Source organism: Pituophis catenifer, unplaced genomic scaffold (genome assembly GCF_029215685.1).
Source record: "Pituophis catenifer annectens isolate HBS135680 unplaced genomic scaffold, rPitCat1.0.hap2 SCAF_4, whole genome shotgun sequence".
NCBI lineage: Eukaryota > Metazoa > Chordata > Lepidosauria > Squamata > Colubridae > Pituophis > Pituophis catenifer.
Window position 1 is genome coordinate 110755638 of NW_027256884.1, and position 26209 is coordinate 110781846.

A 26209-nucleotide genomic window follows, 5' to 3' on the forward strand; every position below is an offset into this window, starting at 1 on the left:
AGGGGTCAGCAACCTGCGGCTCTGGAGCCGCATGTGGCTCTTTCACCCCTCTACTGCGGCTCCCTGTCACTCAAAATATGTGTCACAACCGCCAATGTGCGACACCCGCCGGCATGCGATTTATTGAGCTTTTCAACCCCCGGTAGGCCAACCATGGATAAATAGAAGAAAAGTTTCAGAATATTTAATTCAACTACATATGCTAGTTTTGTGGCCGCTCAAGAAATAGTCAGGCACGGGAAAGGTTTTGTGGCTCCCGGTGTTTTCTTTTCTGTGGGAATTGGGTCCAAATGGCTCTTTGAGTGTTTAAGGTTGCAGACCCCTGGTCTACACCTACTCATTGCCAAGCAGTTTAACAATATACTACAAGGAGGTAGCAATATCAATAGCACTTAGACTTATATACCACTTCACAGTGCTTTTACAGCCCTCTCTAAGCGGTTTACAGAGTCAGCATATTGCCCCCAACAATCTGGGTCTTCATTTTACCCACCAATAACTTACCAATAATTTTCAAATTGTTACTGGTTTGATAGCTGATGTAGTCCAAGTGCATCTAGTTGGAAATAAGCTCTTTCCACTTGAGCAGAAAGAGCTGTGAGTTTTTGTTCATGTAATAGTACCGAAAAACATTTTTAGAATCTTTAGAGTCTTTAACAACAGTGAATAGAAAATCAATTTTCTGGCATGAAATAAATTAAAATCATATGTTTGCCTTGATGAAATCATGTGTCATTTCCCCCCTTATAAAGTAAAGACTATTTGAGTTTTTTTCAACTGCAAATGTTCCTGTTTTTCAGTACAGATACTATGTGAGCCATATGCTTGGTCTGGGAGATAATTTAAAGAGAATGTTTGGTGGGAAAAGACACATATCAGTGATAGACATAGAGACAAATTCATCAATTGGTTAAGTTTTCTAGAAACGGAGGACACCTTAAATGATTAATCTATGATATAAAAGTTTAAAGATTTCCAGAGACGCAAGAGATGATAGGAATCCAGTACAGATACAAAAGTTCTTACCTACATTGTTCCTTAGATTTTGATTAATCCATCTTGTTTCCTAGATGGAACTGGTACTTTAGGAATTCACCGTGGCTCTGTTTTATTTCCATATTGTATGCACGGGAAGAAAGCATTCTGTTTTGCTTGAATTCTTGCTTGGATGCAGTGGCTATGATTTCAGACAAAGGGTTTTCACATTGCCCAGAATTTGATCTTCCTGTCTTTTGGATCAGGACAGAATAAACCCACTTAATCTCTGAATAACAGCCTTATAGAAGACAGCTATCCTTTCTCTTCAGTTTTCTCTGTTGGGATAAATAAATTGTATTTTCCATTATTCTTTCTAAGATTAATTTCCAGGCTTTTCTTTTTCCAGCCTTCTCAGCACATGATTCATAATTGCCTTGGAGTTGGGCAGTACTGTACCTAAATCTAATAAAATAATTATCCATTTTGTCAATATCAGTTGAAGAAAAACACATTGCTTGAAATCTGCTTCTGATTCTTTGGTCTCCTCAGCCTAGGCTGGCACCTTCAAACAAGCTGATAAAGGAGCATGTGTACACACACACACACACACACACACACACACACACACACACAGAGAGATTCCATAGCCAAAATTAACCATTATAGTATACTGCTTTTTATTTCTATTGCAAAAAAAATAAAAAATAAAAATAAGGTCCCAAATAAATAAATTCCCAAATCTCATCCCCAAATTTGGATGCAGACACTAAAATTGTCACATTTTATTTCTGCATTTGGGGGAGGGAGGGAGAGGTAGAGAGATGGAATGATGGAAACAGGAATCCAGTCCCTCTTGAAGTGAGACCCAATTCCCAATCAAATGCAGATTTAATCACCAATTCGGTGATTAAATCACCGGTGTCACGGTTTGCTCTTCTTCCCCACCTTAGTCACCCCTCCTGCCTTGTAGCTGTTACAAACAGATGGCTCCAAGGATAGTCACCAATGAATAATTTGGAAAAGAAATCAATTTGAGAAATGTGTATTTAGTATGGCAATTGCAGTTGGGGGGGGAAAGGAGCTTGAAATGATTAAACTCCAGGAAAACAGGGCTAAGCAGTTTTTCCTGCGTCTTGCTGTTTCAGGAGGTAGTGGCAGATGCCTTGTGCATACACAATTCAGAGAACTTTTGCTTTTCAAGAGTTTGGCTCATGTTTTCCTTGAATTTGGCCATTTCTCTCTCTTGAGAAAGGAATGCCAAAACACATTTGTCTGCCTTTTTTTTTTTTTTTTTGAACTCTCCATGATTTCATTTTATTGATGTTCGTTTATGTATTCCCAAAGCTGCTACCAAAAGTTAAAATAGTTTAGAGAGGCAATCGGCATATTTCCAGGTGTCTGAAAGGGCTCATAAACCAGACAATGCTTTGCTTTTCACAATGGTGCGAGAAGTAACCTCTGTCACAGGCAGCTTTCTCCAAATTGGGGCTCTTCAGGACTTGGCCAGCTACTGCAGTGTAGCTGAAGATAGTCTGATTGAGGTCATCTCTTGTAGTGTAGATGGCAAGATTTGCTCCAGCACAAATAATGTTTCAGGATCACAATATTCCTAGAGCTATGGCTAGCATGTGCCAGATTAGGATGTAAACCCAGTAAAACCCAAACCTGAATGTTTTTAAACAATGGTTATTTATTCTATGAACATCGATTGACAAGTACTTAATGTTTCTATAGTTGGCAACCCACACTCCTTTAGTACATTTCTGCTAGAGCTAATAAACCAACCAAGATCAATAGTCACTGACAGATCTATTCTCTATACATTTATTGAGTCTCTTTTTTAAAAGCATTTACATTGATAGCCATCAGCAAGCTTAATGTATTTAATAGTTTTTAACAGTTTTAAAATAATTCTAGTGCTTTTGACACAATACCCTACTCAACTATATTTGGTCCAGAATATAAGATTCTATATACCAAGTCAAAGCTAATTACACTTTTTAAACATCAGTTGCAGAGGCACAGCTAATGTTTCAGCATTCTTTGAAAAAATGTTTTATTCACCTATGTTGTTCTCGCTTTCATTTTCAGGGGCCCTCACTTGCATCCTGTGTACGGATTGTGAGAAAATGCAATGAAACATTGATTTCATAGACCACTGAGTGGGGAGGGGACATCCATTAAGTCTGAATGTTTGCTAAATCAGAATTTGTCATTTGCATCAATGTATGTCGTGTGTTATGTAATTGATACAAATAGCATAACTTTCAATAAAAACTTCATTTGATCGATAAACAATCCAAATGAAAAGCTTGTCCATTGTATCCAAAACCTGTTGAACCAAGATTTTATTGTACACAAAAAATCAATGCTGCATCCCTGCTCAGCATATCTTGAGTATTTGATAGCAAAGCACTGGAATATAGAACACCTATCTAGCACTTTTAAATATCTTAAACTGCTTCAACGTAAGTGTTCCCCAGCATTACAGTATTGCAACTCTCCATGATCTGTCAAACCTCCAATTATGAGGAAAAAAGCATCTTGCAAACCCCACTGTTTTTTTAAAGGAAGTACAATTTTAATTACAATTGACCCCAAGTTCTGTGAAATAAACTCTGTTGCAGGAAGTGGAGATTACAGTTCTCTGAAACAGAAGTTATGAACCAAAACATCCTTTGTTTCTGGCCTCTTTTCTGTTCCTCATTTGGATGCTGGCTTGTCATTATTCTGATTCCCCAGCAATTTTACTGCTCTTTTATCTATGCTGGAATTCACTTGCTGTGCTTCTTTTTCATGTTCTGGTACACAGGTGCAGCCCACAGGAATAGAGACATAATCCTCAGTGTAAACGTAGCGGCCTCCCGTGCAGGATGTGGTTCGGTGCAAGATGACTGTCGGCATAAATACTGGCGTACTTCGAAAATGGAGATTTTCTTCTCCGTAATCACCTGTAAGACAGCCCTTGCAAAGGCAGTAGGCTTCAGGAATGTATTTTGGATACCTGGTAGAATCGTAGGAGATTCTGTGCCAAAGGAAAAGAAGAAAGATTCACTTTGGACATTTTGTCCCAATTTCCCCCGCTACCTCTCCTGTTGCTCTTTGTCCCTCTATTTCTTGGTTGATCTGAATGGAGAGGAATGTTGTATAGCAGAATGTTGAGATATTCTTTACATTATCATGCTGTTATTAGGCCAAGAGGAAAATAAAGAACTGGACAATTTACTGTCACCTGGAATAATGCGAGTTGAGTTCCCTGGTTTCAATCAAACATCAATATGGAAACATTTGGAGATGATGGGCACAACTGCACAATCAACCCCCTTTTCTATTTTATTATTTATTTTATCATTCATTCATTTCATTTCTAGGCTGCCTGACTCCCTGCCAACTCTAGATAGCTTACAAATAAAAAGACATCGAAAAGCCACTGCCTACTGGAAAAACATATGCCTCATGTGCAAATGGATTGCATACCCACTTTTTTTAAAAAAAGAAAAGGAACTATAAATTGATGACTGGCTGCTATGAGTAAACAGAGCACCCTCCCATATCTTAATATTAACTTTAACCCAACTCTTTTTCTTCCTTCCTTTAATTGTCCTTTTAATTATGAATAAATTTAGGCTTATTTTACATATTTTATGTAAAATGAAAGCTCGTTTGCTACAGTAGTTGAAGCACGATGCTGGAAACATTTCCACTTAAACCCATTTTTTTTTTAATTTGATTTATATGCCGCCCTTCTCCGGAGACTCAGGGCGGCTTACAATGCGTTAAGCAATAGCCTTCATACTTTTGTATATTTATACAAAGTCAGTTTATTGCCCCCACAAACTGGGTCCTCATTTTACCTACCTTAGAAAGGATGGAAGGCTGAGCCAACCTTGAGCCTGGTGAGATTCGAACTTACAGTAATTGCAGACAGCTGGTGTTAATCACAATGCTTTTAGTCTGCTGAGCCACCAGGCCCATTTTAAAATGTGAAAGGTAAGGAGGAGGAGAAGATCAGGTTACCTGTAGGACCAAGGGGAGACACTGTTGAGATTGATGGGGAGCCGGTATTTCTTGTCAGTAGCTAGCCTGCCTCCCACTGGACAACTGATGTTCTGGTCATTTTCCATGGGCTCCAATTGCAGGGTGTGATGGAAGGCACTGAGCATGCCAGCTGTGAGTCTTCCATACAGCTGTTCCAAAAGCTCCTCAGGTCGGTCTGCACAGGATCGAGAGCGCATGGGACGCTTGCTTATTTTGACAGCTTCAACTCTGGAGAAACCCAGCCCACACAAAAGAAGAAAAACCAGTATCCATCCCTGTAAAGACCAGGAGATGAAACAATATAAAAGATATTTATAGCTGGGGGAGAAACAAAGGGATTCATTTCCCCCTCCCAACCCCACAAAATGCTATAGAATTTGACATGCAGAAAAAGAATATTGGTTAAAAACAATTTTAGGGAGTTTTTCTTGACTGATCATATTGTTTGCTTAAGCCTGAATTTGGAAACATTGCATCTGAGATCTTCTCCAATTCTCCAAAGAGCTGCTGATTCAGTTCTACAGAGAAATTATTGAGTCTTGTCATCTCCGTAACTGTCTGGTTTGGTTCTGCAACCAAACGAGACAGACACAAATTTCAACAGATAATTAGAACTGCAGAAAAAACAATTGCTACCAACTTGCCTTCCATTGAGGACCTGTATACTGCACGAGTCAAAAAGAGGGCTGTGAAAATAGCTACAGACCCCTCACATCCTGGACATAAATTGTTTCAAAACGACGCTATAGAGCACTGCACACCAGAACAACTAGACACAAGGACAGTTTTTTCCCAAATGCCATCACTCTGCTTAACAACTAATTCCCACAACACTGTCAAATAATTTACTAAGACTATATTACTATTATTCATCTCTTCCTTACTAGTATCTATCTCTTCCCACTTATTACTATAACCATGTTGCTTGTATCGTCCAATTTATGTTTTATTTATTTGTTTCCTATTACAATTTGATAGTTTATTAGTAACCTTGACTATCACTAAGTGTTGTATCTTTTTACTCTTGAAGAATGTATTTTATTTTCCTCATTTACACTGAAAGCATATACACCTAGGACAAATTCCTTGTGTGTCCAATCACACTTGGCCAATAAAGAATTCTATTCTATTCTATTCTATTCTATTCTATTCTATTCTATTCTATTATTCTATTCTATTCTATTCTATTCTATTCTATTCTATTCTATTCTATTCTATTCTATTCTATTCTATTCTATTCTATTCTAAACTTTGGAACCCATATCCAGAGATGTGGTGTTGGATCCAGCTAAGGTGCTGGACTAAGAGTGGGGTGATCCAGGTCTAGTCCTCCCTTACTAATGGAAGCCAGCTGGATGACCTTGATGCTTTAGTATGGATTCCTGTCCTATTGCAATGGTTTGATTCAAGTGTTCTTTTCTACCTCTTGGTTTCTGGCCCATTATTGCTAGAAATTGACTCAAGAACTTCCTGTCAGGTGCAAAAGAGCAGGACCACACATGAAGTTCAAATTAAACTAATTTAATATTTCTCATGCCTATGCACAGGATAGGACTATTTGGATGCTAGAATTCAAGAGTGGTTGAACTCAGTCCACTTATGGCTAGGTAGAGAATTCTCTTTTGACTCCATCTTCAAATTCTGCCACTTCTCCTACACTCACAGCCCTAATCAGGATCAGGTTTTGTGATGTTGGCTGATAGACGAATCCCCATTGTACTGACAGTAATACTGTTAGAAGTAGCCAAGTCCAATGGATCACCCCCCCAGCAGACTCTGCAGCCACATGGGACAAATCCTTAAAAAACCCACAATTAATTAGTGCAATTTATACCCATAATTGTTGGTTCTACAATATATCAGGATTGTACAATACTTTGGAAATAGCCGTCCAGAATCATTGATTGGGATGGGTACCTATAGAAATTGAATGAACGAGTGAGTAATATAGCTTATATAATATAATAATAATATTCAATATTCTTGCTGATATTCAAGTATTCTTTTCTACCTTTAGGTTTCTGACTGAAATTGCTCACTGTTGCTCGAAATTGACTCAAGAACCATTGGCTGGTAAGATCAGCTACAACAGGGCACCAAAGTTATTCATATAAATACGTTTCACCCAGGGGTAAAATCCAGCAGATTCTGACAGGTTCTGGAGAACCGGTAGCGGAAATTTTGAGCAGTTCGGAGAATGCTTAGTGCATTGTAAGCCGCCCTGAGTCTCCGGAGAAGGGTGGCATATAAATCAAATTTAAAAAAAAAACTGGCAAATACCATCTCTAGCTGGCCCGGGAGTGGGATGGGAATGGAGATTCTGCAATATTCTTCCCCCATGAGTGGTGAGGGAATGGGGATTTTGCAGTATCCTTTCCCTGGAGTGGGGTGGGAATGGATATTGTGCAGTATCCTTCCTCTGCCACGCCCACTAAGATGCCCAATAAGACACACCACGCCCACAGAACCGGTAGTAACAAAAATTGGATTTCACCACTGGATTCACCTGAAGCGCCGCAGCGATCAGCGGCTCTTACAAGTGAAAAAAGCAACGCCGCTTTCTTGCCACAGCGAGGATCTACGGGGCTCGTTCAAGCAGACGGCTCTTCTGGGCTTATGCCTGATTTAGGTGGCTCAGTGGCTAAGACCCTGAGCTGACTCCCTAGTACAGGTCTCCTGCGTGAGCAGGGGGTTGGACTAGATGACCTCCAAGGCCCCTTCTAACTCTGTTACTGTTGCTGTTCTCCGCCTGTTACTTTCCATAAGCAGCCTGGCCAGCCGTCGCAGTTCCGCCACTTTTACTCACCGCCGCCAGCCCGTCTCTCCAAAGGCGCGCTTTGCCTTTCCTCGTCCCGACAGCTCGCAGTCCAAAGCGCCTTGCCGTCGCCTTCATCTTACCCCGACGCCCGCTCTTTTATTTCCCACGCGAGCTCGCCAGAAGCAGCACCAGTAGCAGAGGCGAAAGGAGAAGCGTGGCCCTTGAGTGGCTGGCCTTAAGCTGCCCCGCTTGCCCGCGATGCCGAACGGGGAAGAAGAAGCGCAAGAGCGCACGTTTTGCAAAGCGATCCAGGCTGGAGCAAAACGGTCTCCGAACCCGTCGGGTCGAAGTTGGCACCGCGGGCAGGTCCAAAGGCGTCGCCCCGCTTCTTCCCCGCCTCGACACGCGTTCCCGCTCCGTCTTTACCTTGGCCGTCTGCATGGCAGCCAGGGGCGCCTCAGCGCGCGGAGCGGAGGGAAGGGCTGGCTTGGCGAGCGCTTGGGGTCCTCCTGGCCCTGGACTGGGGGGGGGGGGAGCGGACGAAAAGTTGGAAAAGCGCCCGGCTTTTCGCAGCAGAACCGCCGGCTGCCGGTGCCAGAACCCTTCGAGGCGCCGGAGGAAAAAGGCCGGTTGCTCGAGCGTTTTTCTCGCTGGGCTGAATGAAGCGGGGGACGCCGGGTTCTTTCGCGCACCGATCCGGAGGACGTCGGAGGGGACTCGGCCTTGCATCGGAGCCCCGGGACAAAAATCATCTCGAAGCGATAATTCGATGTTGTAGCCAAATTTCGAATTACTAAGAGCCGTTGATTCAAAAACGTGGGTAAGAACCCCACCCCATCCCCAAAAAGGGGGAATGGAGAGGACAAGATGGCTGGTGCTTAAAGTAAGTTCTTTATCTGGATGCACTATTTAGAAACACATTTTAAGTCCTATAAACTGGATCGTGACATATGTAAAGAAATAGTTGTACGACTTACAATAGTTCGTTTAGTGACTGTTTTGAGGTTACAAGCCAGCACTGGAAAAAAGTGATTTATGACCATTTTTCAAACTTACAAGTATTGCAGTATCCCCATCATCACGTGATCAAAATTCGGCCGCTTGGCAATTGACTCACATTTAGGACGGTTGCGGTTTCCTCTCATCTTTTGCGACCTGACGAGCAAAGTCAATGGAGAAGCCAGATTCACTTAACAACCTGGGTTACTAATTTAACAACTGCAGTGATTCACTTAAGAAGTGTGGCAAGGAAGATGTTAAAATGGGGCCAAAATTCACCTCACAAATGTCTCACTTAGCAACATAGATTTTGGGTTCAATTGTGGTCATAAGTCGAGAACTACCTGTATAGTAAGCACTTTTGGCAAAGCCTTCTGGGACGAATCCCCCTGTCACAAGGCAAATAATTGTTGGCTCACATGGTTGTTGGAAATACGAGTTTTTTTTGTAAATATTTTTTAGTTCCACTTTCTCTCCAGAGCCCACATACCAATTTCTGCATTGGTGGATCTGCAGTCCATTGAGATACAGAGTGACCGTGAAATTAGAATTAGAATTTTTTATTGGCCAAGTGTGATTGGACACACAAGGAATTTGTCTTGGTGCATATGCTCTCAGTATACATAAAAGAAAAGATACGTTCATCAAGAATCATAAGGTACAACACTTAATGATAGTTATAGAGTACAAATAAGCAATCCGGAAACAATATCAATATATTATGATGACTTACAGCAGAGTGTACCATTCAGTCATACAAATCCCAACGTTTTTGTGCTTATTACTACAAGGAGGTACAAGATCCATGACTGGGAGAGAGTTACCTACAGAGCACTTTAAATGTATGGCTTACTTTTGTGTGCGAGTGTGCGTGCACAATGCCTATACCCTATCTCTAGAAACAAAATGGTTGCCCAAACTTGCTCTGATATACTTGCCTAGGGAAAATACGGTCAGTGTTGATAAATTAAGCATTGGACATTTCGCTCCGTTTCAAATTGTAACATGGTGCAAATTGAAAACATATTTTAAAAAGGCAATGCTGCTCTAAAGTAGTCTTCATCTTTAAAACTTCAATAAACCTATTTGTGATGGAAAGATGTTTTAGAGAGCATAAGATTAATTTATCCCAGTTTTGCTTTTTTCTTGCTTAAAACTTTATGTAATGAAATATGTGTAATTAATTAAAATTTATCATTATTAACTGCAAAGGATATTTGGGCATTGCTCCATTTTTCTACACTTTCCAAATAATGACGAAGATGCAGAAAATAAAAGGCCTCTATAGAGTCAAATGGGTTTTGCTAATTTATAAGTCCAGCAAATATCTAAATTATGACTCCCTAAAGCTGGATGTGATGTCATACTATAGATCTGTTTTAGTAAGCATGGAAAAATATGTAGGCTTCCTAATCTGTCAGTTAATTATTTATTAGCTAATTAGAAAAAGTGAAGCTCTGAAACATTCCCCCCCTTTTTTTTATTCAAATCTATCATTTCTTAGATGTGCTCAGTGCTACTTCAGTTTGTGGAGCAATTCCCACAATCTCTGCAGAAAACGAACTTGACTCTAAGATTAGAACGTTGTTAGACACAAGTTCTTGACAGATGGTGTGCTGCAGTTTTTTCACAGATGCAGAGAAAATTATGGAATAGAGTTAACCTAGTAGGTATAGGATGGTTTATAGAAAATTGCTTCAGTTACAATAAGGAACAACTTCACTTGGTTAAAAAAATATTCTGAGATTATCATATCATGGCATAAATAAATCTCATGTGCACAGAACTGAATAAAATTTGGCTGTGTACAAGACAGGAAGTTCACATTTTGCAATTTGGAAAACATGGATCAATTGTGGTAAAATATAATCAAATAATGATTAGGAATGATTAAAATTTCTTACACTTAGAAATTGTAATTTATCTCCATAGATAGCATTGTTAGATATTCTCAATTCATTTTCTAAAGTATTCCCTCAAATGCCCTGGAATGGTTCTCCTGAATCAGTCATGAAGAGCTGGGAAGGGCTGATACGATTAACAAATCCACCAGCCATCACCATTGTTTTTGGCTTCCATGACTGATGTCCTCCCACTCATGGCTTGCCTCTTAAGCTTTCCTTTCAGTGGCAATACTTCAAGTAGACATCTTAGGATGAGCAATTGCTCTCCAACAAAACTCTATGCTTATCAAGGCAAATATATGGGTTATGATATAAAGATGCTTAATGCTTCAGCCTTAGGCTGTTCACTGGTCCCATAGATCATCATTTAGGCGGTTTGGGTGAGTATAAAAGATATGAGACAAAAGATATGATTGATAACAAATGCACAAAATTTTAAATTCTTACTATAAAAACTTTACTTAAAATAAAGATTTCATATATATATATAGTGTTCAAATAAATATAAATGTCTCTTAAGAATTTATTTTTCTTTTGAAACTTTTAAAAAATAATTGAACTGGTCTAAAAAGTTATTCTGGAAGCAGATCATCGCCTACGTCTTCATCAGCAAACTCATCTTCATCCATTTTTTTCCTTAGTGCTGTTTTTGGCCTCTCAGCTTGAGGTCCAAGTGGATCCAGGTAGGAAGCATCTACATTTTGAAAAGAAGGAGAAAAAAATAGATCTAAGGGATTTATTCACTTACTGAATAGCTGGAACAGCTCCTCCAACTTTTTATATTTATCCACTGGGTGGTATCAATATACTAATAATATAATCCAAAATTATCTTATTAGGTTAGAGAAACGGGCTGAAAGTTAAAATCATTACATTAAACAAAGGCAAATGCAAAGTCTTTAATTCAGATAACAGAAATCAAATTCACAGATTTGAAAATACAGAATACAAGGCTTAGAGGAATATTTGGGAAGGCAGGAAAAGGAAGGAAGGAAGGAAGATAAGTGAGAAGTGTGATGTGACTTCAAAAAAAGCAAATGCAATTTTAGACTACATCAACATGAGCATAGTTTTTAAACTGTAGGAAACTTTATTCTACTTTGCTCAAAAACCCAACTTTCAGGCACCTGTTCTTTAAAAAGGTTTTACAGAAATGAATAAATTCACGAAGTACAACAAGGATAACCAGGGACTAAAAATGATGTCATACAAAGAGACTGAACAATTAGGGAATTTTTAGCTTTGAAAAGGTGTGGGGGGTGGAACAGCACTTTTCAAATACCTGAAAGGGTATTCGCTCAGAGGAAGGTCATGACCTGTTCTCTATTATGTCACAGTACAACATACAAAATAAAGATTAAATTGCAGGTAAATGGATTCTAATTAGATGTTAAAATAAAAACTTCCTAATACTAAAAGCAATAATACTGTGGAACCAATTGCCCAGTAAAATCAATTACCCGGTGAAATCAATTATCCAGTGCATGCTTCTCTTCACTAAATGTATTCACATGGAGGCCAGGCAGCCATCTGTTGCACATGTTTGAATTTGGATTCTTGTACCCAACAGAAGCTTGATTTAGAGCCCCCCCCCTTTAATTCTGTGTTAGAATAAATCACATTTCACAGTCCAAGGAAAGTAGTCGTCCACTTTTCTCCAAAATTGAAGGCTCTCGTGTCATGTCCTATCAAATTTTAGAGATCTTTTTCCCAGTAATACTACCGTATCTTCTCTTCTGCACCCATGAAGACAAGAATCTCCAATTTGGGAGCAAAGAAATGTCATGAATCAGTTATGTTGGGGTCAGTTGCAAAATACATATTCTTCAGAAAAGCAAGAATACTAGGCACATAACTTGAATGAAAAAAAGTAGTTGGAACACAAACTGCTCCATTAAGCCCACATTTCACAGGCAAATGGCTGCAGCCACAATATAAGTAACTTGCCTCAGATCTTGAATATCTGAAGAAGGGAGGAATCAGCCTCAAACTGTAAACTTTTTCTCTTCCCATACAGTTCTGGCTTTCTCTTCCAAACTCTCAATTCAATTACTAATTCCTCTCTATTTCTATCTATCCCACTGGAGGCTCCTTCACTCACACAAACATAAATTCAATATCCCATAACAGACAAATATCCAAAGACTCTTGGCTTCCTTCCCTCCCTCTTCTTATAGTCTCCCCAATTCCATCCCTACTGCTTCCATTTTTCATTTTTTCAGTTCCACTTATTGCCATAATAATTAGCCCCAGTCTGCTTATAACCTCCTCCTTCAGCTCCAACACTGGGTAATAATCAGCTCCCCTCTTGGTTGCTCAACTTCAATTTCCAACTCTACTTTCTACCAGCCAATAGACAGAATAAGTCATCTGAGTGTTTCTGGCAAGTGGAAATTTAATGTAACCCCTGAAGCCATTCTTTGTAACTTTAACAAAAACAAGAATTATTGCAGGAAATACATGAAGTTGGGTACAGGCTTCAGGGAAAACATGGCCTATAATTTCTCATTATTTTCATATATTCAATCTCTGGAAAACATTTCCTGTAAACCACTTTCAATGCTTTGAAACTCATCAAATTTGGTACTCAACGCATTTTGATGAAAACTTTTTGTCCCAGTACTCATCGCTTGTTTGGTACTCAATGCACAAGCTAGAACTTGTCTGTGTCAGCTGCCTTGTGACTCATTACATTACTCCTTATGGGAAAAATTTGTTTCGATACTCATCATATTTGGTACTTATCGTGCCTCCCGGAACCAGTTAATGATGAGTACCGAGATACCACTGTAAATAAATCACCATGAATTATTTTTAGTGGGCATATCATCAATGTATTTAATTTCAATTTATCCTACAACTTAGTTTCATTTCCATAGGAAACGCTCTAGGAGCGTTACCGTTTGCAAAGAGAAAATTTCACTACTGGTGTTCTAAGTTAATATATAAACAGAAGAAACATTTTATACAGCTCACTTTGCATTCTACAGGTTTGCAGAATGTACATGCAGGCTATTACTGAAGTACACTTTATACATGATGCTATTGAATTTCATAAAGCTACATTGATTATATAAGTGAATTATACTTTGATGTGACTGTTCAGTCAATCAGGAGCTTCTTTGTGTTTCAATGGACATTATTTTGCCAGGATTATTTACCGGTATAAGATCGTACCCAGTAACAGTAACTAGTGACTTTATCTTATGTCACTCTTTTTCAATTGTCTTTATCCTTCCAAGCACTGAGTTCTTCTCCAAGGATTCATATTATATATGCTACATATTTAAGCTACATTATCAGCACTCTCACTGAGCAGCCTGTTTTATTTCATTTAGAATTGAATAATATACTCTTCTTGTAGTCCATTATAAGCACTGGTGGCGCAGTGGTAAGAATGCAGTATTGCAGGCTAACTCTGCCTACAGTCTGGAGTTCAATCCTGACAGGACTTGAGGTTGACTCACCCTTCCATACTTCTGAAGGTCGGTAAAATGACGATCCAGATTGTTGGGGGCAATAGACTGACATTGTAAACCGCTCAGAGAGTGCTGTAAAGCACTATGGAGCAGTATATAAGTACTGCTACTGAAGTCCAAAGTATTCTCAACAATTTTCTCTAGCAACATGCTTCAAAGGCATTGACTTTTCTTCAACCTTTCTGATGGTCTGGCTTTCATGCAAGACTTTAGCATTAATAACTGGGAAAACAAGAGCCTTGGTAGTACAGTGGTTTAAAGCACCCTGTTATTAAAAACAGCTGCCTGCAATTACTGCAGGTTCAAATCTCGCCAAGGCTCAAGGTTGACTCAGCCTTCCATCCTTTCTAAGGTAGGTAAATTGAGGACCCAGTTGTGGGGGCAATAAGCTGACTTTGTATAAATATACAAAAGAATGAAAGCTATTGCTTAGTGCATTGTAAGCCGCCCTGAGTCTCCGGAGAAGGGCGGCATATAAATCAAATTAAAAAAAAAAAAAAACATATCCCATTTCTGATATTTCTTCACATGTTGGTTAGATATATCAAACATAATGAAGTAACGTACCTTTTTTATGACTAGTCACTGTCCCTGTAAATTTTTGAGCCTACAAAGATATCTGTTACTATGTCAATGTCTCTACTTGCATTGCATTTGTCATAACCTAAGGTTTTTTTTACAAAACAAGTGAAGAATAATCTTATTTTAGCATTTTTTTCACAATTAACAGAAGACTCCATAAGTCTTTCTTACTTCTGGATACCAAAGTGTCATCGCCGGAATATCTAGGTTGATGTTTCTTCCCAGATATGCTAATGATGTCCCTTTGATATCACTTTTAAGCTGACAGGCAGTTTTAATTCCACTTTTTATTTCTTCTAGTTCAGCAATGATGATATATTTTGCATACTGGAAAAAGTCCACATGGTAGTTTTATAAACTATTTTTCTCATATAAACATTTGCTTAAAGAGTAATAGTTCCCCTTTTCTCCCACTATAAAACCTTACTTATGCCAATGACGTAAAGCGTTAAATTTTGGGCTTCTCTGTGCATCTGACCAATTCTGTGAAAGTAAATAATTAGGCACACACTTACCTATTTCTTTATTAACACTACTTTCATATGGCTCATTTGTTCCTGGCAAAGATTTCAATTTCGCACTCAGACGTTCTCCTTTAATTGTTGTGCTACCAGGTTCTGACATAAGAAAGAATAATGTTCAATATGATTTTAGGTGAACGTAGCACAAACAAAGTCTGTATGAAATATGAAAGTTAGAGCATTCCACATGCCCTCCTGGCTCATAATCAACGTTCCTAACTACAACTTGTACCCACAATATGCCACCAAGGCACAATAAGGTAAATAACGCATGTCATAATATAATTTGCCACAAAGGCAAGATATAAATCTAATAAATACCAATGGCATAGCACATGATGTCACGTTCTTCTCCTCCAAGGAAGGCTACTTTTTTTTCTATCTGAATCAGAATCATCGGGAATCTTATAATTTGTTAGTTTGTTAGTTATGACATTTCATAGGTTCTTCCCTACCATTCCCTGTAGACCTTAAGAGGCTTCCTTAAACCTGGTTCTCTTGGAGCAAATATTTTCATGAAAGTATGTTTCTTACTGAAATTACACACTTCCATAAGGTGCATGTTTCTGTTCTTTAACAGAGAAGCACTGTTTATTTTCATTTGCTTAACAAGTTGCTAAATTGCAAATTAACTACCTGCATTTTAGTTTTGCTGAGACTGAATTTTATTTGAATGACTGCTCACATTGATTGTTTCCATATATTTTAGAGATCCGAGTTTAAACATATGATTCTTTCATTTTGATGTTTTAGTTCTCTGCTGGGTTTTATGGAATGTTGCTCAGAAAAAAATAAAACATTTGGCATAAAATTTTCTAGTCAATCATTTATTCTTCCTGTCTCTTTCAAGCAGTGTTTCCCAAACCTGTGTAAATTACCTAAAATTGATAAAAAATGGTTTTTCTTTGACACAGGAATCCATTACCCAATCACAACAAGGACATTTAAATTGATTTAAACTGTTTTACCTATATTGGGTAAAAAGGACTTTCTGATAAGCAGTTTTGGATAATAAAGAAAAAAGTTTGGGAATCATTGCTTTAAGAGAATATACCTTAATAGCACTCAAATTTCTATGACAATGTTTCATGGTCTGAATTAAAAACATTATGCAGTATAGCATGCCAAAGAGAGAGAATACAGAACATCTGTTCTTTAAAAAGTTACATAACAAACAACTTTTGAAATTTGTCCCAGGTTCTAAAGCATGGGTGTCAAACTTGATTTCATTGAGGGCCACATCAGGGTTGTGTTTGACCTCGGGGGGCCAGGGTGGATGTGGCCAGGGTGGGCATGATCAACATGATGTCACTCATGTTGGGGAGCGCCTATGCTGGCCCAAATGCTCTGCCAGTGAAAACAGGCTCCTGAGCTCCGTTTTCGGCTGCAACAGCCTCCTGCAACCCTCTGCCAGCAAAAACAGAGTTCAGGGGGGCCACACACGGCCCTTGGAAGTTCCATTTTTGGTTGGGATGGCCTCCTGCAACCCTCTGCCAGCAAAAACAAAGCTTAGGAGGACCACATGCAGGCCAGATCTAAGCACCCCCCCGGGCTGGCCCGCACCAGCCCCCAGGCCTTGAGTTTGACACCTCTGTTCTAAAGCAATGCGTGATGCCATGGCATTTGTGTTAGACCAAATACTTATAAAAATGTAAAAAATATGTACTGTAGTAGGCAAATTGTGTATGTGTAGTGGATTGTGCATGAAAGCATGTAACAAATTTGTGCGTCGCAGTTGAAAAAAATCTACCAAATTTAATAAAGCAAACCTGACAGATCTGCAAGATGAGGAACAGAGATAAACTAAATTGAGACATTGCAAAAATAGTTCACCCTAATTCTAATCCTAATCTTAATTAGAAAAGTACTCACCACCTCCAGCACTCCCTTCTCTGCGGGCACGGGCGCTGCCATTTCTGCCAGACCTGACACGCTACAAATGATAAAAAAGACAGAATTACTGTTTAATATCAATAATTATTACAGCATTCTTTTACCAGAATGGGACAACTTGCCACAGACAACTCACTTTGGCCAGCTTGCCGCAACCAACTTACCACAACCAACCTGTTGCAGCCAATTCACTATAGACAATTCGCCATGGCCAACTTGCCATGAGACAACTAACTGCGGGACAAGAGTTACACTAATATCGAAGAAATGGTGGAATGGAATCATTAAAGAAAGTATGCCAAAGGAGGGACAAATTGAATTACAAAAATTAAAATATTTTTAAAATTATTTTAAATAATTAAATTGAACTATTGAATTGTCCTGTGGCAAGTTGTCCTGCAGCGAGTTGTCGTAGACCCTTCTTTTATACAAATTATACCTCACAATTCTTCCTGAGACTACTTACTAAGTTTTAAGGCTAAGAAAGGATTGATTGGGAGGACAAATACATATACATTTGTCTAGCTTACTACATACTTCTCAAAATGTAATATATTTCTCTGAACTTCTTGGATTGTGAGCCTTAAACATTAATAATGCAACTCCTGTGGCTTGAAAAAGTGATGAGAGATTGAAAATTGCCTTTATTTAACAGATCTCATTTGCTGAATTAATAAATGCATGATTTTATTGGAGTGATGGACCATTAATCCTGTTTTAGCAATAGGAACATCTAGGGGCATGCAGAAAAAGCTTCAGTAATTTCTTTAAAAATTTTATTGATCTGCATTTATTTATTATTATAGAAGAGCAAGCTATTTGAACTAATGCAATTAAGAATTTTAAAAAATCATCAGATGATTCAAAATGCGAATTGTGCAAAAAAACAGAAGAAAAGGCAGATCATATATTCCAGTTTATGCAAGATGATTATACAAATTAAAAACAACTATGTCACACTGTCATTAAAAAGGTAAAAATTAACTTGTGCCCGTAATGAAACATTAGTGGCAACATAGAGTTGAAGTAGTTGTTGAAAATGAGCAGGTTTAAATATGGTGGAATTTTTTATTTCAAGCTAATAACATGTTGATACATAACTGTGATTGAAAAGAAGAAAGCGTGGATAATTCAGATGGGAGACAGTAGAATAAAAGATAAAGAATGGGAGAAAATCAGAGAGTATCAAGATCTGAAAATCACAGTTGACATAAAGAAGTTTTTACCATTATGTGCTGTAGCACTCAAAAGCTATTTTGGTAGAATTATATTATTAGAAAGTCTAAGGGTGTAACATAATAAAATCAGATTGTATTCTTAAGAGCATTTAAGTAACCTGTGCTTTTAAAAATGACTTATACCTGTTCCCTTAGTTCTTTCAATTTTTCTACTCTTTTAAGCTTTGTTGCATATTCTTGCATTTCTTTCATTCCCATATCTGTGCAGAGTCGAACCAAGAACCGTAAACCTAGAGTATAATATACACAATATTAAGATCATAGCAAAACTGAATGGGAGTAAAAAATGCATTCACAGGTGCAGCAATACAACACAACACAACACAATATGGATCGGGAAACTTTTTCTGTAAAGGAGCAGATTCCTTTCACTCCTTCATCTCTGCAGTTATAGATGGAAGTTTTGCTGGTCAAGAAGGCTGGCAGCCCCTTGACAATGCTAGCTTGCCAACAAGGAAGTAATTGAATGGACAATATTTCATTGTGGCATTAAATTGGCTAGATTTCATAGCACCACATTTGAATTCTTAGACAACAGGAGTTATTAGAATCCTGCCTACGAAACCTCTTTTTGTTTTTGTTAATAAAAGAGTGCATGTCTTTTACCAAACTCTCATACTTCTATAATAAATACTGAATAATAAGAGGGATAGTTTTTAAATTGAATAGACTAAAGAGTTTTAAAAGTCACTTTTAATTAGATAATCTATCATCATAAATTTATTAGGTAGTAATGCCTATTAAATATTATAGCACTTACTTCGTACACCATACATCAGAATGTACTTCTAGAGAGTACCTGTGCCTGACAGACATTTATGAAGTCTCATAAGAATCTACTTTGTGCAATCGAGATTCCATCAATCTCATTTTGCTCTCTATCACATTTGATGCCCTGCCATATAACAGAATTGGAAGGGACCTTGGAGGCCTTCTAGTCCAACCCCTTGCTTAAGCAGGAAACCAGGGATGGATTCTACTTACCTTTACTACCGGTTCGTAATGGGGTCACTCGCGCGCTTCGCTCGCATGCCTTGCTTCCATGCATGCGCAGAAGCTTCTGTGCATGCGCAGATCACTTCTGGTGACGTCAGGCTCAGTGGGTGGAGCCTCCCACCGGTTTTACTACCAGTTCTATAGAACCACTGCAACCCACCACTGCAGGAAACCCTATACCATGTCAGACAAGTGGTTGTCCAGTTTCTTCTTAAAATACTCCAGTGTTGGAGGCAAGTCATTCCACTGACTAATTGTTGTAACTGTCAGGAAATTTCTTGTTCATGGCGACATCATGTGATGTATTGGGACTTTTTTCCCCTTCGTTAAACTGGGCATGGGCATGGCCAGCGCATGACTGGGAGTTTGACAGCCCTGCTTTAGACTGACTAGGACTGCCCCTAAGTAATAAGGCAAATATTTGTGCATGAAATAATCCAGCAAAAAAGTGAGAAATGCTATAAATACTATAAAATGCAGTGAGCATTATATTAGATAAATTACTTACATTCAGCATTATCTGGAAACCTTCTATGAATTGTCTTGTAGGTATCCAGAGCTTTTTGATAGTTACCTATTAGCCAGTAAATAAAGAAGGAAACAAGCTCAGGCAGATAGGCTAAATTATAGACAGGGAAAACTATTTAAACTAAAATGCAATAGGTATGGACACTTACCACTTCTTCTATAGCAGCTGGCAACCATCAATTGCCATTTCACTTGGGTTGGCCTGTAAGTACACATATCACAGTGCAATGAAACTGAAAAACTTTCCTTAAATATCTAGGATATGGATGAAATTAATCAAAATGGAACTGCTCAGTGTGAATATTTTCTTGGACAAACTAATGATTTCTTTCTCTCTAAGGGAAGGTAAAAATATGCATCTGAAGTAAGTTTCATTGCCAATTTGTAATCTGAAAAGAACAGCACTGAAGATCGTACTCTATTCTGGATGGATGAACTCCAACCATTTTCAACACTACTTGGTCCAGCTAACAGGAACATATGTGTTTCAACTCCTTCATCTGGAGAGCAGAAAGCACATGCATATGAATTATTAGATGGTTATATTATCTCAGCATCACACAGTTTTTGCTTCTTAAGTCAAACCATACATTCACATAATTTATATTATTACGTTGCCTCAGAGAAATTCTGAAGCCCATTTTCCCGCAGGCCCTACCGAGAGATGCTGTGAGTTATGTTTGGCATATAACCACTGATTTTAAAATTTAAAGCAGAAACCTATTTCCCAGAAAGCTGATTTCTAGAACAGGGGAGATCATTATTGAGATTATACATTTAATGCTCAGTGTAACATACCAAGGGGAGCACAACTTATTTGAAGCACAGTTAGAGGCCAAGGTTATTATATTGCCTTCTTTTTGTAATTTTAAAATTAAAATCTTTTCTATTTATCCATGACTATTGATTTTGAAATACTCAACAAAGCTTCAAGTTTCTGTAAGTACCTCTATTGATCTACATTCATTAAGAAATAAGTACTTTTCTATTGGTCATTTCCTAAAAGACTAGTGAATGAGAAAGTATTTTTCCTGAATTACCAAGATATAATCATAAAATGTTTTTTGATATATTATGAAATTCTTACTAGGCTTCATTTAAAAGATGATTCCATCTTTTAATAGCATAACAATAAAAGGAAAATGGTTTAGTCCTGTTGAATTTATTTCTGTTAAATTCTTAATACTTTCATGAACTGAGATTCTATTGAAATCAGGATTATACCATTCAATTCTAAATCTTTCTCATAAAAAAATAATGTTTATGAAATAGTTCTGATTTGTTTGATTTTGTTTCAGTGGTTGCCGCTGGTTTATACCACAGACAATACCTGAAAAAAATTGGGTTCATATGATGCATGAATACAAACAATGGGATCCATCAACAAACTCTACTACCCAATTCATGAGAAGCACTAATATGGTATTATTTCAAAAGAGTTTATATTTAAATTGAGGAAACTGGAAGTAAACTTTAAAATCTATCATAGCTATTGGGTTCTATAAAAGCAATGTTTTTAGAAAATAGTTGTTTCAAAGAATTATATCCCACCTCAACATTCTTTAAGAAGAAAGCATGTCTGTCTGTCTGTCTGCCTGCCTGCCTGCCTGCCTGCCTCCCTCCCTCTATCCACCTACCTACCTACCTACCTACCTATCTGTCTAATCTCCTGGCTCAGATAGAATGTTTTCAGCTATTCCTTTGTCATTTTTATTGTCACCACTAAAGTTTTTAACGTTTATCAAGTAAACCCAGTAGAATCTAGTCAAAATATTATATGTATTCTTGGCTAAACCGGAATAGTTTAAGGATATCGACCTCTTTATATCAGAAAAGATCTAGAAAACTGTAATCCAGAATAATTCATCCTTCTAATTTCTTGAAGAGTTACTTGATTTTTTTTTAAAGTTAAATCATAGCATAACTATTTTAAAAGCATCAAAGAAACACTGAAAATAATTCTTGAAAAATCACCCAATTTTCTATATCTAATTTATGTCAGTGATAACAATATTGCAGAAAATGCCTGTAGAAGTGAAATGACTCTCAACATACAAGTGTTGTGATTACTTACTGAATAAGTGCTGCTCTTTCAAAGTAGTGAATGGCTTTTTCACAAAATTGTGTGTCAATGTAATAGGCTCCAAGCCATTCTATGACCTCAATGTTTGAAGGGAAATACCGATAGGACTAAGAAAATAAAAGGATTGAAAGAAATGTAAAATTAGTGATAAGGTTTATTTCATTTCTAAAATACATTACACATTTATGTGTAATTCTCCAGCTACTGAAAATACATAGTACATATATGTATAAAAGTAGTGTACTAATACATTCATTAATCACTAAAGAGAAGGTAAAGGTAAAAGTTCTCCTCGCGCATATGTGCTAGTCGTTCCCAACTCTAGGGGGCGGTGCTCATCTCCGTTTCAAAACCGAAGAGCCAGCGCTGTCTGAAGATGTCTCCGTGGTCATATGGCCGGCATGACTAAACACCAAAGGCGCATGGAACGCTGTTATCTTCCCACCAAAGGTGGTCCCTATTTTTCTACTTGCATTTTTTACGTGCTTTCGAACTGCTAGGTTGGCAGAAACTGGGACAAGTAACGGGAGCTCACTCAATTACACGACACTAGGGATTCGAACCGCTGAACTGCCAACCTTTCAATCGACAAGCTCAGCGTCTTAGCCACTAAGCTACCACATCCCTTAAAGAGAATGTATCCATTTGCAATTAAGAGAAAAATCACAACATTTGATTTAAAAAATTGTTTATTTCTTGCATATTTCATTTTCAAGCATTTTAAAAATGAAGTAAGGAATCACTCCCTCAAATTATGATTTTTACTGGTCAATAATACTGTAATAAAATACAGTATATGACATTTGTTACAGTGTATTACAATTACAATGTATGATGTGTTTCCTTTGAATCTATACAGTAGCCAAAACTAATTTATTTTGGGTAAGCAAATTATATAGCTTAATAATTATGACCCAATTGTAAAATTTATATGTATCATAAATCTATTGACAATATAGGAAAAGAGCTCTGATAGCCTATGGTAGCTAAACATGGTGGCCATTTCATGCATTGGAAAACATGAGTCCTGAAGAGAAAAATTATATAAAGTGATCATCCCATCACCTCTTACTCTCTCTGTAAACAATTCAAAATGTCGGTTGCCAGGGCAAGGCTATAGTCAGAATATGATTCAAGGGATCTTTGTGTGTTATATAAAGAAGCCGCACATCAAAGCAAGGAGGATAATTTACTAGCAAATGTAATAAAATTATATTGAATTTTAGGTGAATGTTCTATAATTGAAGTATTTGTATTTAGACAAGCCCAATTCAGATATGACACATATAATCAGACAGCAATTGTGGATGGCTCTGGAGGTGATGGATTAGCTATACCTTTTCCAATCTGCACATGTCACCAAAACCAAGTTAACTGTATTAATTGTTCCCTTTGTTAAAGAATGTTATCTACGAAGTTTTTGGAGACAGGAATTCTAAATGTGGCCCTATTCTCTGAAACTGCATTCCCCTGGGAACTCAACTTGCTCCAATATTATTGGGGTTTAGGAAAATAATATTTTTTTAAAACAGAGGTACAGATGAATTAAGAGAGGTTCCTCTTATGTATGAGTAATGTAGGATATAGGAATATGACATTGGAATGTTTTACTATTATTGTATTAAACTTGTGGATATTGTTATTTATCTAGTGCTATTTCTTAGTTATTTGAATCCTATTTAAACATGGCAGGATTTTAAATCGCTTAGATCTGATTAACAATTGGAGAGGCTTAATAGTACTAAATTATCAGCATTTTTTAAAATAAATCTCTGGTTCTATGGTAGTGATGGATTTATTAGTCTTCCCCAACCCAATGCCCTTTAGACATAAACTCCAGGAATATTCATAAGGGGAGCACTCTATTTCTCTTGATCTCTTAATATAGATTATCTCAAATTTTCCAAAAAAATCTTTCATATTACCATGGTGAATGACAATATGTGTATAAGGGAAATCAATCTATTTAATCCTGTATGAGGATTTTTCCATGTGAAGAATGAGGTTAAAAATCAAATTTAAGTGTTGTATTACTTAATAAAATGTTTTCACTATGAAGTCCATATTCTTGACCAATAAAAATGTATTTAGATTAGAATTATTTTTATTCATCAGAATGTTTACTTCTTTGCCATCTTAAAAGTATCAAATTAAACTTATTTTCACTTACATAATATGCCTATTGTATATAAGAAAAAACAACAAATTACCCTTCCTTAATAATGACCCTCAGACGCACCAGATTTTAATTCCATTAAGCCCCAGATAAGGTGCAAGATGAAAGCTGATACAGAAATGTAATTTTTAAAACACCTACCTCATAATAATATTGAAAAGCTTGAGACTTGTCGCCTTCACTGTCATAGAGTTCCCCAAGCTTTGCCAATGCGTGTGAGTCCGTGGGAACAACACTAATAAGTTGCATAAGCCACTCAATGGCCTGACTAGGGTCCTCCATTAATTCATATCTGAAATATTGTCAGTTAAGGAATATCTTATGAGGACTTTATTCATACCCTTGCAAGGTTTAGATGCGCACCTGCTGTGCTACAGTTGAGAGCCACAGGACGCTGAATATCTATAGTGTTAAACATTGGATTTGTTGAAAAGATACATGCTTGCAATTTGGAAAAGAACTTGGGCACTATTTCGAAGAATTGCATGAAGCTTCAGAAAAGAATCCAATGCTTCATCTAGTCTATTTAGCTTTTTGTATGATAAACCTGCAAAAAGAGATCATATTTGTTATGAAAAATAGAAATAAAGTGAGGTACATCATTTTCCATGATGTAACTAAATGCAATTTCACACATGCTCGAAGGTTATCCGTTTTGGGAATCTTTTTAATAATAAACGGTGACAAAACTCTGATACGGAGCTTAGCCTGCAGCTTTGGCATCTTATGGCACTAATTAGAAATTGTGGATAAAAGTGTCCTGGGAGCTTCTATTGCTTTGCTTTATTCCCACTCCCTCACAATGCCAAAATGGGATAATCATGGGTCTTCAAAACTCTTTGATTTTATCTAAGGCATCTATAATAAACCACAATAATTTCAAAATGACATGCAAGTAATCGTCCACTTATGACTCTTCGTTTAATGGCAGTCTGGAATTATGACAGCCTCAGAAAAAGAGCTTTATGGCCCACCATATACCCCAGTGGTCAGCACTTGCCAAGCACCCGGCAATCGTGTAATTGTCATTTGCGATTTTCTCTGCTGGCTTCCCCAGAAAGTCGGTGGGGAAGCAGGCAGGGAAGGTTGTAAACTGCTGCTGGCGCCTGTTGAGAGAAGTCCCTCTCAACTCTGTGTGCTGGCTGAAAGAGCTGCCTACCGAGGGCAGCTACATTCCTTCAGAGGGGTAGCTTCTGTCTGCACTTGAACTTACCATCTTGGCCCTCCGACTGTGGACCCCCCCAATTAGCTCTTAACTTGTGGAACTCCCTCCAACTAGCTCTTAATTTCCAGTTTTAAAAATGACACATTCTTATCCAGAGTTCCAATCATCTCATATCGCCATCCAAATTGACTCATAACTAGTTCCAATCATCTCAAATTGCAATCCAAATTGACTCGTGACTTACCAATATTATAAAGCGCTTCGGTGCATGATGAATCATTCCTTAAGGCTTCCTTATAAAACTCTGCTGCCTTCTCATAATCTCCATTTATGAAAATGGTGTTTCCTTTATTTGTCAGAGCAGCTGGATTGTATCTGTCAGAATTTACGGCTAAATCTGCATAATTGCTTGCTTGTGTGATCTCATTTTCCTAAATTAAACAAAGAAAGTATCTTATCTGGTTGCTGATGGTTTGGAAATTGACCATTTAAAAATATATTTTGATTCCTGATATACAGGAATACAGATATACATTTGTTAAGTGTTGTTTCTAGCCCAAGGTTTTTATTAAAACCATACACCACCATTAGATTTTAGTACCTATTAAGATTATAACCCATTGGTTAAGTGATACAATAGTATATCTACTTTCTAAATATTTTGCTGGCATGGTTTTAAACAGATCAAATTCTTACGAATTTAATGAATCCAGTTCAGTTATCTTTTTCTTCAGACATTTGACTACCAGAAGTATTTCTACTCCCGGTTCCTCAGAATTAGTTTGAATATGACCCATGGTTCTCTTCATTGCTTCTTTCCTCTGAGAATCCATGAGCCAATCAATGTTGCCTTTCACTGACCAATTAAATA

General features: G+C 37.6%; 2 protein-coding genes across 3 annotated transcripts in view; both read right to left on the bottom strand.

Moving 5' to 3' along the window:
• Nucleotides 1–3681: 3681 nt before the first annotated feature.
• On the bottom strand, nt 3682–8215 carry IL17D (interleukin 17D). Of its 2 annotated transcripts, none has more exons than XM_070943918.1 (3): nt 8201–8215; nt 4996–5291; nt 3682–4003 (listed from the first exon to the last, which is right to left on the bottom strand). In XM_070943918.1, exons 1-3 carry the CDS (start codon nt 8213–8215, stop codon nt 3682–3684), a joined length of 633 nt encoding a protein of 210 aa, XP_070800019.1. The 2 variants fall into 2 exon arrangements, with proteins under 2 accessions (XP_070800019.1, XP_070800018.1); XM_070943917.1 differs by lacking the exon at nt 8201–8215 and adding an exon at nt 7823–7909.
• Nucleotides 8216–11242: 3027 nt separating this feature from the next.
• The window catches only part of IFT88 (intraflagellar transport 88), a 40254-nt gene continuing 25287 nt past the window's right edge, over nt 11243–26209 (bottom strand). The window contains exons 18-27 of the mRNA XM_070943919.1: nt 25583–25769; nt 24612–24720; nt 24315–24465; nt 21989–22104; nt 20064–20116; nt 19895–19960; nt 18514–18620; nt 17132–17192; nt 15254–15355; nt 11243–11371 (exon numbers count right to left, since the gene is read on the bottom strand). Coding sequence (XP_070800020.1) covers nt 11250–11371; nt 15254–15355; nt 17132–17192; nt 18514–18620; nt 19895–19960; nt 20064–20116; nt 21989–22104; nt 24315–24465; nt 24612–24720; nt 25583–25769 — 1074 coding nt within the window. The 3' untranslated portion in view covers nt 11243–11249. The remainder of the gene's footprint in view (nt 11372–15253; nt 15356–17131; nt 17193–18513; nt 18621–19894; nt 19961–20063; nt 20117–21988; nt 22105–24314; nt 24466–24611; nt 24721–25582; nt 25770–26209) is intronic.

What these genes read in the sequence shown, in the direction of transcription:
- IL17D (XM_070943917.1), bottom strand. Translation starts at nt 7,909, where the DNA reads ATGAAGGCGACGGCAAGGCGCTTTGGACTGCGAGCTGTCGGGACGAGG. An exon ending in GGAGAGACGGGCTGGCGGCG is followed by an intron (nt 5,292 to 7,822) that starts GTGAGTAAAAGT and finishes TGGTCTTTACAG; the next exon opens with GGATGGATACTGGTTTTTCT. An exon ending in GTCTCCCCTTGGTCCTACAG is followed by an intron (nt 4,004 to 4,995) that starts GTAACCTGATCT and finishes CCTTTGGCACAG; the next exon opens with AATCTCCTACGATTCTACCA.